General features: G+C 47.0%; 1 protein-coding gene across 12 annotated transcripts in view; it reads right to left on the minus strand.

Moving 5' to 3' along the window:
- Positions 1 to 15,657, minus strand: part of CDK5RAP2 (CDK5 regulatory subunit associated protein 2) — a 169,251-nt gene extending 153,594 nt beyond the window's left edge. For 7 of the 12 annotated variants that reach the window (XM_082694995.1, XM_082694991.1, XM_082694990.1 and 4 more), the window contains exons 1-3: positions 15,405 to 15,657; positions 4,853 to 4,920; positions 1,496 to 1,563 (exon numbers count right to left, since the gene is read on the minus strand). In XM_082694995.1, the coding sequence (XP_082551121.1) occupies positions 1,496 to 1,563; positions 4,853 to 4,920; positions 15,405 to 15,460 (192 nt within the window). In that variant the 5' untranslated portion in view covers positions 15,461 to 15,657. The remainder of the gene's footprint in view (positions 1 to 1,495; positions 1,564 to 4,852; positions 4,921 to 15,404) is intronic. The other 5 variants (XM_082694985.1, XM_082694993.1, XM_082694992.1 and 2 more) reach the window with 3 other exon arrangements.
- Positions 15,658 to 18,486: the final 2,829 nt, after the last annotated feature.

Consider the following 18,486-nt stretch of genomic DNA (forward strand, 5'->3'; position numbering starts at 1 on the left):
GCAGCTCTTCGTGTCACATGCTGGGCCTCGCTGTCTCCTACCTACAGAATGAGGGTTGGACTCAATTCTCAGATTCCTTCCCATTCAAAAGGCATGCGATTAAATGTGAAACCACCATTCCAAGATTCTGTTAAGTTTTTCCATCTAGAAATAAAATTCAAAATGGTGCCCTTCAAAAATTAAATAACTCTGTATCTTGCGGAGCAGCTCTTATATTAAAGGAACACACATGAAGAGCTAAACATTTAACGTGCCCAGCTTAGAGCCAGAGCTCAATAAACAGCAGCTATTATTACTCTTATGATAAAACAGCAACAGCCATTTAATACCAGAGCACGTTTTAATTATACACGATGTGGAATAATCAAATCTCATTTGTTTGAGGCCCCAGACCCCACAGCATAGATCGGGTTGTACAGTTGAAATTAGAACAACTCAAAGCTCGGAAATTACTTGTTTCCATTAGAGATCTGACAAGTCATTTCTTCAATTGGTCACTGGTGGTTTGCAGATAACTATTAGCAGTAATGAGTATTCTAAATTAAATCCAGAGACAGTACCGCTCTGTTCTGTAAAGACAACTGGGGAGAGAGAAACGTAATTGTGCAGCGTCCTTCTCTCTGTCCTCCACCTTCTCCCTGATAAACATCTCCTGTGTCTCGCATAGTCTGGCTTTCATTTGGCTACAAATGAAGAAGGGTCTAATCCTTCCCATGATAAATGAGCACGCTGAACAGGTAACTTGTTAAGGAGAATTGGAATTGGAAAAATAACCTTATTTTCCTGTTCCTTGACAACAAGCCCCCTCCACTAACAGATGAAAAACACGATGCTGGAAGACACTTAGCACGGGAGCCGGATCCGTCACCACGTAACCCGTCCTCACTCTGTATGCAGACCTGGGGACAGGCAGCTCCCGTCTCCTTCCACAGCAACAAAGATGAAGCCTGCAAAAGGCAAGGCAGTGGCAGACGGCAGTGGGAAGAATAATGGAATCCTTAAAAACCTGGATTCCAATCCCGGCTCCGCCACTCGAGAATTATGTGACTGTAAACGAATCTCTCTTAGGCTTAAGATTTCTTATCTGTAAAATGGGGATAATATAAGTGTCTCAAAGAGTTCTGGCAAGGACTAAATGGGACCATTGGTAACATGCCTTACGTTACAGGGACGCCTTTGGCAAACGTGAGCTCCTCTCACTGGGTGGTCTGGGAAGAGCCTTATGTCCGGGCCACAGGGAGGATACCAAACTGCCCAAAGCTAGAAACTGGTGATCCTGGCGGAACCCGTGTCTGGCCCCGTGTACAAAAGGGCTGACGGCAGGCATAGGTATGGGCTTGTCACACGGAGAACGCCCATAAGACACGGCACTGCCCCTGACTCTGGCATTATCCAGCCTCGACACTTCTGAAGAACTACAGCTCCCCCCGGGCCTGGCTGGACAGCAGCAGCAGACGTGGTGTGTGAGGGAAGATGATGTGGCATCTCCACTTACATTTTCAAAGTCCTTCATGTTCCGTGCTCTGGTGGGAGACACCGTTTCTTCTGACACGTTTGGGAGCACTATAAAAAAGGTAAAACAGACACAGGAAAACGGCATGGTATGCAAATTGCCCAGAAACTTTATTAGGGAATAGAGCCCAGAAAAGAAAAAAGGAAAAAAAAAAAAAAAAAAAGGCAAGAACAGCTCCCACAGTATATCCTACTGGCATTTTCTGTCTGTTGTGATTTACTGGCTTGAGTCTAGGGAAAGCTCTAAACCATTATATTTCAAATATTTACAAATTACTTAAAGTAGCCCCAGTGTAACGTGTCAGAGAACAAACCCAAAAAACGCGCCAGGCATGGGGCCCAGCCAAACTGTGCTGATAGGCACTTCCCCAGTGCTTGTCATACGGTTCTCCTGCTGCGCGGTGTACCCTCTTCACGTGCCAGCGACTGAAGCAGAGGTCACTGACTGGGGTTGGCAAACTTTTCCTTAAAATGCCAGACAATAAATATTTTAGGCTCTGTAGAACATAAAGCCCGAAATCTGTCACAACTGGTCAGCTCTTCTGTTGTAGCACAAAAAACAGTCACAGAAAATCCGTAAGTAAGGAAGCTGCGTTCCCGTAAGTTTTACTTCCAAATGCAAGCAGCAGGTTGGAAACTGCCCGTCCCCGCTTCAGGGTGATTACAGACTTGGCCGATGCCCAAAGCTTTCCACAGTTCCTTTCTTCCAACAAACGCTTACTACACACCTACTGTGTGCCAAGCGTCATGCTAGGTGCTGGGGAAAGAAGGAACAAAGAGACGGTGAGCCTGTGCTCAAAAGGCTCTGACCTAGGGGGCAAGACAGGCGGGTAACCAAACTGGCACCGTGCTCACAGAGTGCCTGGCGCTGTTCGGATGTTGGGGGAACGTGCACGGCATCAGTGAATGAATCCATTCTTCCAACAAATATGCGCTGGGGGCCTCCTCTCCACCCGGCACAATTCTAGATCTGGCTACATCGGGAAACAAACAAATGGAGCTGCTGGGCTCGAGAGAGAAGATGGAAATGAGCAAAATAACAGGATCATGACATAGGATGTGAGAAGGTGAGAAAGGCCACGGAGAAAACTTCAGTGGGTAACGACTGGAAAGATCCAGAGTGGGGAGCGGACTCAGGGCCAAATCGGGAAGTCTGCACTGAGAAGGTGCCCATCGGGCAAACCTGAAGAGAAGGGCAAAGTGAGAAGCCCCGCGCCCGCGAGAACCAGCAGTCAGCAAAGGCGACCACAGGACAGGAGGTATGTGAGGTGCTGGCGGACAGACTGCGTACGGTCTTGTGGGCTCTTCTTGGGACAGGGAGCCCCCAGAGGGCCCGTGGCTGAGGGGTAACACACCTGGACTTAGGTTTCTACCTCTGGCTGCCTCGCTGAGAACAGACTGAAGGCACTTAGAGGGAAACAAGGGGACCAGTCAGGATAGGCTGGAGACCACGGTGGCTTAAAGCAGGTGGCAGGATGACGAGCAGGGGAGGAGGGTCTGATCCTGAATGTTTTAAAGTCACCAAAAGGAATAAATGAACTGAAACAGGTGAAACGTGTAAGCTTGGAGAGAAAAGCAAGAAATGAGCCTGGGGAGAGCCAAGACGGTGGTGAGCCTTGAGCTGAGTCTCAAAGAGGCAGCAGGCAGAGGAAGACAAAAGGAAAAAGAAACTTCCCAGCAAAGGCCCAGAGGTAGGCATGGTCTTCAGAAACCACTGACCCAAAAGAGGCTCAGGAAAGAGGCAGGGGCAGACTGTCAAGAGCCCTGTGTACCAGGCAAAGGGCACAAAGGCTTGTTTTCCTGCTTCTCAGACTGGCCATGCTCGCCTACCTACGCCTGCATCCTACCTGGTCCTACTCATTCCCCAAGTCTCAGCACCACGATCACTGTCTTAAGAATTCGAGCCTGACCCACCTCCTCCACACCAGGGTACCACTCCGCCTGACCCCCTCACTGCCTGGCCCACCTTCTCCACACTAGGGCACACCCCCCCCACCCCCTCACTGCCTGGCCCACCTCACCCACATCCCCACTCACGGCACCTTTTTTCTTTGTTCATCACATGAATCATATGATTTACCATGACATTTCTTTGTTGAACTCTCTATCCTCCAGGCTGGGTCACAACCATGTTCAAGGCTGAATCCCAGCATTTAGCCCAGGGCTTGGCAACATACACTATGGGCTGAAGCAAAGAGCAGTCCTATCAATTCTCCACTTCTAATTGCCTGCTCACAGGAAGAACAGAAACTGATGGATTTTGCGTTTAAGGTAGAAGTTAACAGGCTCTCGGGGCGCCTGGGTGGCTCAGTGGGTTAAGCCTCTATCTTCGGCTCAGGTCATGATCTCAGGGTCCTGGGATTGAGCCCCGCATTGGGCTCTCTGCTCGGCAGGGAGCCTGCTTCCTCCTCTCTCTCTCTCTCTCTCTGCCTGCCTCTCTGCCTACTTGTGACCTCTGTGTGTCAAATAAATAAATAAAATCTTAAAAAAAAAAAAAAAGAAGAAGAAGAAGTTAACACGTTCTCAAGGAAAACCTGAGGGGGCCTATAAGTTAAAATATTCTCCAGAAATTACACCTCATCACACTGATACTATCTGTTCTTAAAACTTCTTCCTTCTGCATGTCTCATCACTTTGGAGAAGAGGAAAACAAAAACACAAACACAACCACAAGTGAAATCCTCTCTGAGATACTTAACAAGGCAGATTAGCAGCACATCCCTCAGATGCTTATGACAGCATTCACTTCTTTCAGAAACAAAAATTATGAAGAATGCTTAGCAAAAGCCAAATTGCCCCGTGGAAAGTCTCCTCCTAATCCAGCTTAAACACAACAGACTGCTTATTTCCTCAGCGCCGTCTCCTGTGGTCTAACCAACTATTTGTCTCCAAAGGGCAGGCCCGTGGAGGAATGCTGGGCCTCGACCAGCAAATGGAATCCAGCAGCCTGCCAGGAAGGCCTTGGCACACGGACGCTCAGCAGCACGCAGGGGCCCCCCGCTGCTCGGCGGCCGAGACCAGCAGATCCTCCAGGCCTGACCCAGTCAGTCCAGCCTCCGCAAAGCCGCCCAGTTCGGCGAACGCCGGCTCAATCTCTACGAGCCTGGTGGCAAGAAATCGAGCTCATGGAATATGGCATAAAGGACTTCAATTCCTCCGCGCCAGTGTTTATGGAAGGAGGCAGACAGCAATTCAGTGGGTACAAAAACACTGAACACTGCCAGAGAGCCCCTCACCATGCCTGGGTAGGCTCTGGGCCCCAGAGACTTCGAAGCCCAGTCCCAGGCCCAAGGCCTCAAGGGCCCCATGGTCAAGAGAATGCCCGGCTCTATATACTTACCACCACTTCCCAAACCAGCAATGGGGCTGATGCCATCCACTTCGTCCGGTAAATTGGGAACAAGGCCACTAGGAGAGAGCATGGGCAGGAAGACATGAGTCAGTGTTTGAACAACAGAGACTGTGAGGACTGCCTGGACTGCACTTGACAATCATCAGGCCATAGGCAGTGAGCAGCGCACAGCTGAGCTCACTGGGAGACACACAGCGCAGAGGGGAAGGACTCTGGCTCTGGGGCTCTAACATGTGTTGGCTGAGTGACCTTCAGCAAGGACGGTCATTCCTCATTCATTCATTCAGACAGCAAGTGTTCCAAGTAGCGTATATATGCCAGGCGCAGAGACACTGTGCCAACTGTAAGCTACTGACGTTTCTGAGTCTCGCTTTACCTGCTACATGGGGCTTTACCACCCCCTCCCTGTAAAGATTAAATGAGCTCATGTTTATGACACTTGGCTCATAGTAAGCACTCGATAAGTGCTATACACTGTTTTTGTCTTTACTAGAATTGTCACTATTGACATGCCTACCACGACCAAAAATTAAGCTTCTAAGAACCTGATACCAACTCAGACGCTTTTAAAAAGTCAAACAAAAATGCAAACTCCAAGAAATTTTACTGGTTGAATTATAAAAACAGGTTAAGTGAGGATCTGGAGACACTGACAGAAAACTGAACCATAACAGGAGGTGTGGTTGGCCAGAAAAGACACTACGCTAGATTCTATTCTAAGCTCTGTCATATACCCCTCCCCGCCTCACTTCTTTCATCCGTAAAAGGTGAAAAGCAGCTACTTCATAAGTCACTGAATATCAAAGACACAAAGTGCCCAGCAAGGCACCTGGCACATTGAGGGCACTCCAAAAATAGGAACAAAATATTACTGTTACCATAAAATATCCAGCGCTTTGGAAATTTATGAAAGATTTCCCATTGTGAGAGCTGCCCGTGCCCCAAGAGTCCATGCATTTTCAAAGGGAGGCACTAGGGCACAGAGTCAGCCTGGCCAGAGAGTCACATGGCAGTCAAGTGGACAACCAAATCCAGAACCCGAGCCTTTTCTGTCTAACCTCCAATAATGCTTCCCTGTCCCGAGCTATAAACGATGGGTTGAGGCACGCTCAGCTTGACTTTCCGGTAGTTTGTTCTCTCCATGTTTCTAAATCCAAATCCATCCTGTTCTGAGGAAAATTCTGTCTGATCACCCAATTCCGGGGTTGGGAATAGACCTTTGCCATCAGAGCCAAGCAAAAAATTGGATATCATAAGATTCCAACATCAAGAGAACAATGGCATAGTATGTGTCTGCTACAAAGATAAGTGAAAAAAACTTCAGTAGACTATGGCTTCAACTATGAAAAAAGAAAAATACATGTACACTAAAGTCACCTCAAATCCTTCCTGGAAACCAAGTGGGCTATGCATCTGTAAGAAGACAAAGGGAATATTAAAAAATTATCATTTGTAGGAAAATGAGAGATATTCTCCTCCTTTCAAATCTTCTATACTTCTTCATTTCCTCCAATAACCATCACTAGAAGAACAAACTCCATTCCCTAAACTGAATATTAGAAATTAAAAACAAGTTCAATCAGCACCTTTTGCAGATGGTGGCCCAAAGGTCCAAAGTGCTACACAAGCTTACTAGTCGGGCTTAGCTGACAGTCTGGTCTGCACATTCCCAATCTGGGGTTCTCTCCACCACAGCCACTAACTAACCACCACGGGCTGAACTGGCCCATCAATGACTCCAGCGAAGATGAAACACACTGGAAAACTACATGGCAAGCAAAGCCAAAGAATTTGGTCTTAGACAAGTTTCCAAGAGGCAAACAATGAAGCTTGAAAAATGACACTTGACATTCCATTTATGAAAAGAAACCACTATTTAATGCAGAAGTTCCTGCCTCGTTCCTGCCAAATTTCTATTTGGACTTCACCTAACCACTTTCAAAATGCTATGACTCTGTCATCTGCATCTCCCGTCAGCTCCAGCCACCCTCCAGCTTCAAGTAGCTTCCTCGTCCCCTTTGCTCTTAGCCATGGGACTTCAAGGACCCCCACTAGAAATCAGAACTATGCAAGCAAAAGCAGAGGGCTTAGGTACAATTTTATCACGGTATCGGTGGGGGAGATAAAGGCCCAAAAGGGGAAGAACCTCTTGGCCCAAAATCACAAGGGGATCTCAGCCACACAGAGACCAAAATCCAGTTTTTCGGGGTCCGTATTCCACTTGCTCACCTGTGCCCGGGCCGCCCAAAGCTCCTAGACGAATGTGGCACCTAGTCACCGCTAGCTTCCTCAAAGGCCAAGTACAGCATAACCCTACTGAGCCATCGTGTGGGGCACCCACAGGGGAACAGGCACCACACTCGGGACAGGTGGCCTCCCACTGTGGCCTCACCATAGCCCTTCTGTGGAAGGTGGTAGTTTTTAATTGTTGCCTTTTAAAAATAAACCACACACACACAAGGAACACAGAAGCTCAGAAAACTTAGTAAGCTGAAAGACCCGAGCTGGCCTGATTTCAGGCCCCGTGCTCTTAACCTCTACAGCCCCTACCTCCCTCCGCCCATAGATGCCCCTCACACCTTCCTGCAGGGGAACATGATACAGGCCAAATGAACCAAGGCAGAGGATTCCCAGTGACCGGCACAGAGCACCCTTTCCGAGGCTTTTTGTCGACTCCGTGTTGGGTCAATGAAGAGACGCTCAGCTGCGCTTTGCTACCTCACCCTCTTGTCTCGCTCCACCACCACCCAAAAGGCACAGTCGCTTTCTGTGCCGTGGGTGGCAGAGCCGCTGTCCGTTCACACCACAAGCCCCAGGAAGGCCCAGCGGACCGCGGGCTTTGTTGATAAAGTGTCGGGAGAGCTGTGACTGGAACTAGGCACCACGTTCAGAAAACAATTATACCAAGTGCACTTTGGTCTGTCTTTTAACAACTCATTTTTCATTCTGTTATTTATCCTAAATTAGCGAAGAAATATATAAACAAAAAAATCCAAAGTAAGACATCGAGACGGCCAACGGACACAAGAAAAGATGCTCAACATCACTGACCAACAGGAAGGTGCAAAACAAGACCACAATGAGATACGCCCTCCCACCTGTCAGAAGAGCTAGACTCAAAAAGACAAGAAACAAGTGTTGGCGAGGATGTGGGGACAAAAGGAATCCTCTTGCACCGCTGGTGAGAATGCAGATTGGTGCAGCCACCGCAGAAAACAGTATGGAGGTTCCTCAAAAAATGAGAACTAGAATTACCATATAATCCAGTAATTCCACTATTGGGTGTTTACCCAAAGAAAACAAAAACACTAATATGAAGAGAGATGCACCCCTATGTCATCACAGAATTATGTACAAGAGCCAAGATAAGGAAACAACCTGAAGGTCCATCAATAGACAAACAGATAAAGACATGGTATATATGTGCCCTGGAGTATTACTCAGCCATGTAAAAGGAGGAGATCTCGCCATTTGTAACAACATGGACAGACCTAGAGGGTATTATGCTAGGTGAAATAAGTCAAAGGAAGACAAATACCATATGGTTTTATTTATAATAGAGATTCTACAAAACAAAACAAACAAAAAAGCAGAAACAGACTCATAACCACAGAGACCAAATGGGTGGTTGCCAGAAGGGTAGGGGGAAGGGAAGGAAGGGGCAAAATGGGGGAAGGGAGTGGGAGGGGAAAAAAAGACAAGCCTAAAGTTCTTGACTACTCCCCACTCCCATCTGAGCCCCCTAGGAGGTCGTCACTGCTGTTGGCAAGACATGTGTCCTTCTAGGCCTTTTTCTATGTATTTACAGATACAGGGACATAGTTTCATTTTGTGGTTTTAAAAGCAAAACAAATACCATCACACTGTACATATTATTCCGAAGTATCTGTTCTTTACATAATGTGTCCCAAAGATGTTTTCATGACAGTACAAATAGAAGTACCTTCAGGTTTTTAACTCCCACAAAGCATTCTACAGCAGTGTTTTTCAAACTTCACTGACCACAATCCAGAGAAGGAAATATATTACCCTTAAATTCTTGAAATGCTTTCTATTCTATACTATTATATTTTTAAAATTCTAGTTGACACCTACAAAATTGAATTTCATGAGCTGCCAATGTGTCACAGTCTAAAATTCACTTTTGAAAGGATGTGTATTTACCCGATCCCCTGACGGTAATTCAATTTGCTCCCAAGTTGTTCCTTCTACAAACAATGCTTTATGAATATCCTCATACAGGTCTCCCTGTACAGGTGCGTGATAATTTCTCTAAGATAACAGGAAGTGGAATTGCTGGGTCAAGACATATTCACATTTTTTTAGTGGGCAAAGGATGTGAAAATATAGTGGACCCTTGAACAACATGAGTGGAACAGCATGGGTCCACTTACACACAAATGTTTTTCAGTAAATACTGTACCGTACTGTAAATGTATTTTCTCTTCCTTATGATTTTCTTAATAATAAATTCTATTTGTGTTCTAGCTTCCTTTACTGCAAGAATACAGTATATATATAATACATATAACACACAAAATATGTGTTAATCGACTGTCTATGAATCAGGCTCTTGGTTAACAATAGACTAGTAGTTAAGTTTTGGGGGGAGTCAGAAGTTACATGTGGATTAACCAGTATGTAGGACATCACGCTCCTAGCCCCATGTTGTTCAGGAATAAATTGTAAACAGACAGCTATAGAAACACAAGAAAAAATGTTCAACATCATTAGTCATCAGGGAAATATAAACGAATACAAGGAGATACCGTGTCACACCCCGGAGGCTGGCCTTCACCAAAATGACAGACAATAACAAGTGTTGACAAGGCTGTGAAGATACAGAAGAACCCTCTTCTGCTGCTGGAGGGAGGGTACAAAGTGCTGGGCAGTTCCTCGAGATGTCAAACATACACAGAGTTAGCACATGGCCCAGCAGTTCTACCCCCAGCTCTATATCCAAGAGAAAGGACAACACACATCCACACAAAAACTTGTACATGAATAAATGTTCATAGCAATATTATATACAGGAGCCAAAAAAAAAAAAAGCAGAAACAACCCAAATGTCATCAGCCAATGAAAGAACAAAGAAAACATGTTACATATATCCAGTGGAATATTATTTGGCCATAAAAAGGAATGAAGTATGTCACAGATATACCACTACATGGGTGAACCTCACAGAAGACCACATAGTATAAGACTTCATTTATATGAAACGTCCAGAACAGTCAAATCAATGGACAAAAACTAGACTGTGGTTGCCCAGGGCTGGGGGCAGAGTAGGGGAGGAGAACTAGCCGGTGTTATGAATGTTGTGTCCCCTCCCAGAATTCCTAGGTTGAAACCCTACTCCCTGTCCCAAGTGATAGCATTAGGAAGTGGGGTCTTTGGGAGGTTATTAAGATTAGATGAGGCTAGGAAGGTAGAGCCCCATGAATGGGATTAGTGCCCTTACTAGGGTTACAGAAGATCTGCTTCCTCTCTCTGCTCATCACCCGAAGAGGAAACAATGAGAAGTTAGCAGTCTGCAACCCATAAGAAGGCTCTCACCAGGACTCAGCTATGCTGGCACACTGATCTTGGACTTCCGGTCTCCAGAACTGGGAGAAATAAATTCTGTCATCTATAAGTCAGCCACAGTCTCTAATGCTTTTGTTACAGCAGCCAAGCTTAGACAGGGAATGACCGCTAATGGACACAGGGTTTCTTTCTTAGATGACCAAAGTATTCTAAAATGAGATTATGGAGGGGTGCCTGGGTGGCTCAGTGGGTTAAGCCTCTGCCTTCAGCTCAGGTCATGATCTCGGGGTCCTGGGATCGAGCCCCGCATCGGGCTCTCTGCTCAGCGGGAAGCCTGCTTCCCCCTCTCCCTCTGCCTGCCCCTGTGCCTACTTGTGATCTTTGTCTGTCAAATAAATAAATAAAATCTTTTTTTAAAAATGGGATTATGGTGATGATTGCACAACTCTGTAAATACACTAAAAAATCATTGACTAGTCTGTTTTCAATGGGTTAACTTTTGGGCATACAAATTACATTTCAATAAAGCTATTTTTTTTTTAAAAAAAAAACACACCTGGGCATATTTTTAACACCAAACTGTCTTCCAGAAAGACTATAGCAGGTGACATTCTGTGTATGCACTTTTTCAGAGTGATTATAATGCAGCATTTCACTGCTAAATATGGAGCCTGTGTTTACATGGTATTTGTCTTTTTAGAGACTGAACAAAATTGACTCATTATTTGTTGATCCTCTACTATCTATGTGCCAGACATGGTTCTAGATCTAAAAATACAGTGGGGAACAAGCCAGCCCCTGCCCTCACTAAGCTTATACTGGTGACTGGGAACACGTTCTACAAACTTCAAGCCTAGGGGCACCCCTGATCCAAGCTCAGTCTTAGATCAAGGCTACAAACCTTCACCAAAATTTCATCCCACCATCCTCTTTCTCGACCTCCTTCTATAAAAGTCCGTGAAGGCATTCTTGGCCTGACAAAGTATGACTGTGTACAAACATGCAGGAAAACATTTCCTTTTGGTCTGCCCCTCACCAGAGAGCAAGCACTTATTGGTCATGCACCAGAGGAACCTACAGAAGAACAAACCTGGGCCCAGGCCTTCAGAAATTCACAGTTAGGGAGAGGCAGAACCGCAGACATGAAAACTAAGGGACAAATCCAAGGTAGTGGGCACCAAGGATTTTGTCCAGGAAACCGTGCAACACCGTAACAATAAAATAAAAACAGCTAACATGTAATGTACGCCCAGAAGTTGACATCCATATAGTCATCCGATAACTAGGCGTTATCACTGAAGAGAAACTGAGTCAACTGAGGTTGACTGAATTACTAAAGCAACTCTGCCAGTAAGTGGCCGAAGCAGCATTCAGATCCAGTCGTCCTGAGTACAAAGACCAGGATCTTCCAAAACCACCTGGCAGGGCTTAATAAAGGGCCTTAGCGTTGGGGAGGCTCCCAGGCATGGCATCTGAGCCCGACTCTCACAGGCCTGGAGCGCTCTGGGGCACCCACAGGTGATCAAGTTTGGAGAGAATGATGCATATCAACCGATTCAACAAAAGTCTGAGGACAAACTGGACTTGTTTCGTCTCTAAAACTGGGGCTTGGAAATACCAACCAGAAGTACTCATGTTAGTTTAAAAAGAGATGATTTTATTCCACGGATTTTTCTCTTCCACTGCGACCAGCTAATAGAGACTCGGTCTCACTCAGGACCTTTCTGCCACTCTTGAAGGGCCAGTTCACGTGGCAGCAGCTCCCTAAGATCCTCCCAGAGGCCTCTCAGCACAAGTTCAGAGAACTAGCTGAAGGTATGACAGGTACCGAGAGCCAGGCGTTGGAGTCAGAAAGCCTGGATTAAAATCCCGGCTCCAATAAGACTCCTAACTGATAGAGGACAAAGGGGGTTGATGGAGGGACATGGGTGGGGGATGGGCTAGGTGGGGGATGGGGATGAAGGAGGGCGCTCGTTCTGATGAGCTCTGGGTGTTGTAAGCATAAGTGACAAATCACTGAATTCTACTCTAGAAACCAATATTGCACTGTATGGGAACTACCTAAAATTTAAATAATATAAATAAATAAATAAATAAATAAATAAATAAATAAATAAAGTAAATCTTTGCTCACTCATGTACTTTTCTATGAAATCCCAGACCATTCACTTCACCTCTCTGAGCCTCAGTGTGCCCACCTATAAAAAGGGGATAGCTCTGTCCATTTATGTCCCTCATACCAGGTTAGGAACCGGAGTCACAAAGATGAACAAAACACAGGCCCTGCTCGGCAACAGGTCAGAGTCGAATTAGGAAGACAGACACGTTATAGGTGTCCCTGCACCATCCAACACAGAGCCACCAGCCACACGTACCTGCTGAGCACCTGAAATGTGGTAAATCCAAACCAAGAAGGGCTTGTAAGTGTAAAATGCATACCAGGTGTCAAAGACTTTGTAAGGTAAAAAAGAATGTGAAATACTTCACTAATCATTTTTTACTGTTTGCAAGTTAGATGGATAATATATGGAAATTTGGGGTTAAATCAATATATTATTAAAATTAATTTCACCTGTTTCTTTCTTACTTTTTCATTGCGGCTCCTAGAAAAGTCTAAGTTACATAGGTGGCTCATGTTATATTTCTACTGAACAGTGTTAGTCAATAAAACTCAGTGAGGTAGGGGCGCCTGGGTGGCTCGGTCAGTTAAGCATCTGCCTTTGGCTCAGGTCATGATTCCTAGGTCCTGGAATTGAGTCCCTCACTGGCCTCCCTGCTCAGAGGAGAGTCTGCTTCTCCTCTCCCTCTGTCCCTACCTCCGCTCATGTGCATGGGCTCTCTCTCTCTGTCTCTGTCTCTCCCTCTCTTGTGCACGTTCTCTCAAAGAAAAAAAATCTTAAAAAAAAAAAACAAAAAACAAAACCAGTGAGATAAATAAGGCCTGAGCTGGGGCCAGTGATGGGTAGGGGTGGCTGGAAGAGCCCAGAGGGGCCAGGTTGGGATGGGGGCATGTCAGCGAAGCCTTCCTGACATTGAAATCTAAGTGACACCTGAAAAATAAGAGGCATTAATAAGGCAAAAGGGGAGAAGGGAAGGCAACCCAGGCAGCAGGAAGAACGGTGCACAGGCCCGACAGTCAGAAAGAACAAGGCAAGGCCACCCGTGACAAAGAGCTTGGCAGCCAGGCAGAGGGAAGTGTCTGGGGACGAGAAAGGCAGGGACAGAGGACAGCGGAGGTTAGGAGGTAAATGGGGCCAACTTACAAAGGACCTTGGAAACTATGGTAAAGAACTTCGTCCTGAGAGGGCTGGGGAGCCAGGGAGGGTCTGAAGCGGGTAAGAGACCAGTCACAGGAATGTCTACAGCGAAGGCAGGAGAGGAAGGCAAGGGAGGAGAAGTGTTCATCGGCGGAGTCGCTGTGCTGTTCAGACACTGGTCAAAATCCTTTCAGATTCAGCCATTTTTCAGAGGACAAAAACGGAAACTCCCAAGGGGTCTTGCCCAAGGCCACAGGGTTGTTAAATACAGAACTGGGATTAAAACCCACCTATGCCTGGGTCCCAAAGCCCAATGGCTTGGTCAGCTGGCACAGAGATAAGAGCTGAGACCATTAATGGACTTTGTCTTAATGGCGGTGAGAAGCACTAAACATATACACAGCAGCAGACTGACCATCAGACTCACACCGTAAAAAGGCTTTCACACTGTAGTATAAAGACTATTACCGGCGTGAGGACAATCCAGGTGAGAGGTCCTCCCAGTATGTTGGGACAGTGGTAATCAGAGGAAGAGAAAAGGCCATGATGAACTACCAAGGCTACCAAGGATGCTGTCAGGCAGGAGCTGCAAAGGGCCTTGCTCTGTGCCTGATACATAATGGGTTCTCAGTAAACACAGTAACCGTGTGTCCAGGTTTGCCCAAGATAGGACCAGTTTATGACCGCTGTCTAGGCATAAATATTAATTGTATCCATTTCACTCTTAAAAGTATCCCGGGTTTCACAATAAACAACATGGGCACCCTCTCAGTGAGGGTCTGTTGAATAAAACCAGCAGCCTATCCCCAGCAGAGCTGGATAAACACTATGAATACTCAGGTCAGGGCTCTCCTCCGCGTCTTTCTTCCCACTCTCCACCAGGAGCCCCCAAAAACCAAACGGCCCCAGCCCTGGAGCAGTCTAGGGCTCTGTCAGGCTTTCCGACCCAAAGGTCCCACAGACAATGTGGGCTCCATCAGCCTCTTGGGTCAGGTCCATTGGGAGGCCACTCCCAGCCATTAGTCCCCAGTTTGACATACGGATGATGACGATGCTAAAGATGGTAACACAGGATCATTTTTTAAGCACCAATTATGTGCCAAACACTACTCTTGCCAAGCAAATCGCGGGGAAGGCATCTTCTCTTTTCACCTTCACCCCAATTTCTGTTGGGTGGATGTTAACTATTAGGTCCATTTTACAGACGGGAAAACAGGTTAAATCCCTTTACTAAAAAGTCGCACAACTGGTTAGGTTAAAGGGTTGGACCTTAATCCAGTTCTGTTCAACTCCAGCCACAGTTCTTAACTGCACTTCACTGCCTCCGTCTTGGGGGCCACTATGTGACCCCATGATACCTTGCCCATAATGAAAGCAAAGCTCCAAGTCAGAATGAACCATCAAGTGCCCCCAAGGTTCCTACTCCTCAACCAGCCCCTACCAGTGGTACATTCCAAGAGGTCCCCACCTCTCCCTCTTTCAGAAAACCCCTTAGCGGACCCTCACATCCTATTCAAAGTATTTCCCGAAATACGAGAGGCAGGTGTGATGTAGGTCGGGACCCCCGGTTCCCCCACATCAGTATAAGCTGCTGGGTCCTCGAGACACGCCCCATCCCAGACCCCACCCCACACACTGCCCCTGTCCGGACGCCTTCAAACACCCTCCAGGGGAAACCCCAAGTCTCGGTTAGGGTGTACCCCCATCAGCGGGAATCCCGGCCGGGTTACCGCGCCCCTGCAAAGCTCCGGCCGCACCTGCAGCCGCTGAGCGTCCCGGGGAGGGTGACGTCCTCTTCCAACACCGAGTCCATCGTGGACACAGAGGAGGTGGTGGCGTTGGTGTCTGTGGCGGCGGGTTCAACTGGTTCCCCCCGCTGTCGCGACCCGCAGGCTCCCCAGGTCCCCGCCCCCTCCAATCCTGCTCTTGTTCGGACTTTGGCGGCGCCGCTGGAATTCAAACCGCAGCCGCCGCCATCTTTCCCGGCGCTTCTTCCTACGGAAACGAGGCGGGGTCATCGAGGCGCGCGCGGTGAAGCCGACAGACAGGCGCCAGAGGCCGGGCAGGGAATCGCTGGAAGGTGCCATCTTGATTAAGGGCAGAAGACTTCGCACTTAGACCAGCAAGGCTATGGAAAGAGAGGCATGCTGCCATTTTTTGTGAGGGCGCTCAGGCCGAGGCCGAGGCAGTCGCCATCTTTGTTGAGGGCAAAGACCGGCTTTGGCCCGTTAATTCAAGCGGGAGATGGGAACCCAGTCTTTCACTGACCTTCAGAGTTCCTAATCCAGTAAATGTTTTTCTAGAACAAAGACCCCCTAATCTTAAGGGTCATTATACTGTGCATCCAGAAGGCTTTCGCCTAGAGCTGAAACTCAGATTAGCAAATGCCGCCTCACTTTATAAAAATCGTATCTGCGGAATCCCAACTCCAGCAATAGTTTGCACACTTAGTTTGAGGCAAACAAGCTCATCCTTTAGAGCTGGTGGTTAGCAACACTCCTCCAATCTCCCGAGGCTTAAACGCACCTGAGATCAATAAACCGAGGCCCAGAGAGAGGAAATGAATCGCCCAAAGTCATGAACAGTAACTCTGTCAACAGACCCACAGCTCCTGCCAACTAGAGCGGGGCTCTCCCTAACTCCGACTGCCCTTCCTACAGCACAGAGCAACCAGCAAACACACAGATTTTGACAGAGGTGGCCGGCAAAGTCAACCTACCTCTCCCCTTCTGGTGTTGCTACCTTCCCCCTGTGAGCCATCAGAAGACTCCTGTAAGAAAATAACTTGAAAAGATGGAGGAGTGGGCGGAGGGTGACTTTACCTGTAATCAGGTACCAGTCCTCCAGGTGTGCTAAAATGTAAGTGTACTTCCCAAAAGAGGCCTTCTCTAATCCTCTAATGTAAAGCAAGCCCTTTCTTCTGTTCTTAGCAATCCATATTTTTCTTCTGTGGCACTTGACCACATTTTGCAATTATGTATTTCTGTGTTTCGAAAAAAGTCTTCCTTTTGCTCTAGACTGGAAACCCCATAAGGACAGATACTGTGTTCTGATTGTTCACTCCTATATCCCTTACACTATGCCTGCCTCCAAGAAGGTGTTTTAAAATATATGTGAATGAATGATTCAACCAATCTGGAAAGCGGGGGCTAATATCTATCCTGCAAGATTTTAGTGAAGATGTGAGGATGACCCAAGGTACGTCTAGAAGCCCTGTCAATGGTAATCCCATACATCCCTCTATTAGCTTCAGTGAAGTCTACAAAACTCATGATCCTGTACCTGTCCCTCTTCTTCAGCCACCGGTGAATCAGCAATAAAACAGCAGCCTGAAAGAGAGAGTGGCCAGGAACTAGTTGGCACATCAGATGCCCTGACCCAGGGAAGAGACAGTCCCTGACCCTGGAATGGCACTAAGTTCAACCAAAGAGATGAGTGTGTCCCAAAGAAGCAGGGGAGCTGGAGGTATCAGGACGTCTGCCCTGGTTCTGCCCCCAGCCCTTTGTGATCTCTGCAGACCACTCCTCTGGGCCAGCTTCTACACCTCTGAAATAAGAAGGCTGGACTAGATGGATGTCTCAGGACCGCACAGCTCTGGAGGCAATTTTACTGTCTTTCTCTCAAAGCTCCAAACACACCGCCAATTCTGTTCCGGTGAGGGGGGCTGAGTCACGAATCATCACTTCCCAAATGAAGGCACTAAGTTTCCATCCCACAGATGGAAGCTCTTGAGGAAAGAAACAAGGACACGGACTTACACATTTGGAGCATCTCTCATGTGTGACCTGTGTCCAGCTAATCACATGTACCACCTCCCTGAACTCTCGCAATGGTCCTCTGGAGTAGGTACAGCTGTTATTCTTGTTTTACTCACAGGTGAGAAGACAGAGACCAAAAAAGGTAAAAATAACTCACGTCCAGTCTCATTGCTGCTAAGTTCCAGAGGTGGGATTGGAACCCAGGTTCCTCTAATCGCCAGTGTCTTCATTGTTTCAGGCAGACTGTCTTTCCTCTCTGATTGGTTTTCTCTTAACTTTAACTTTCTCTTAACTTTCACTTTAAGATTTAGGATTAAGAGGTGAGGTCTCCATCCAGACAAGAGTATTTCAGTGATGTGCTCACCAGACTCTAGTCCTTGGGTAACTACCGCAAGGTGGCCACAAGGCGGATCTTAGTGTTGGCAGCATGATTGCAGGACTGGAAGTGTCAACACACCTGGATTCAAACTTTGGAAAGTCCTCTGACTTTTCCTATGACTGGGGTCCCTTCGCCTTGCTCCTCCTTGGTTTTCCCATGTGGAAAATAGGACAGACAATGCTGAGCTCACACAGTTGCATTATCTAATTAGATACTTTGAAAACTATATAGAAAGAGCCTGTGAGCTCCTTTCCTTATGATGAATCCATCGCCCTGTCCAGCGAATGATTATGTTCCTGGATGATATGCTTAAACCCTTTAGTGAACCTGGAAACTGAAAATAGAATCAATTGACAACGGATAGCCTATTTGGGAAGCTGTTTTTCCCATTTTCGTGGTCAGGGATGAGCCCTTTGCCCCATCCCTGTCTCACCAGGGCCCTTCTCTCTGCCAAGCCTGGAGATGACGTCACCACCACCAGCTGTTTGGGCTATCTGGCTCCATCTCCTTGACAACAGCCACCCAGCCACAAAGCTGGCATTATTATTCTGTTGGGCTAGGTCAGAGCAAATGGCTGGGAGGAAGTAGCTTGCAGGCAGATGTTGCTCATTAGGGTAGAACCTTCCTGAAGTTTTTGCAGTTCAGCATCTCATCAAGACACTTGGGCTGCCATTACTAGCAGAAAGAATAACTTTGTAACAT

The sequence above is a fragment of the Mustela nivalis genome (assembly GCF_964662115.1).
Source record: "Mustela nivalis genome assembly, chromosome: 13".
In the NCBI taxonomy this organism is placed as follows: Eukaryota; Metazoa; Chordata; class Mammalia; order Carnivora; family Mustelidae; genus Mustela; species Mustela nivalis.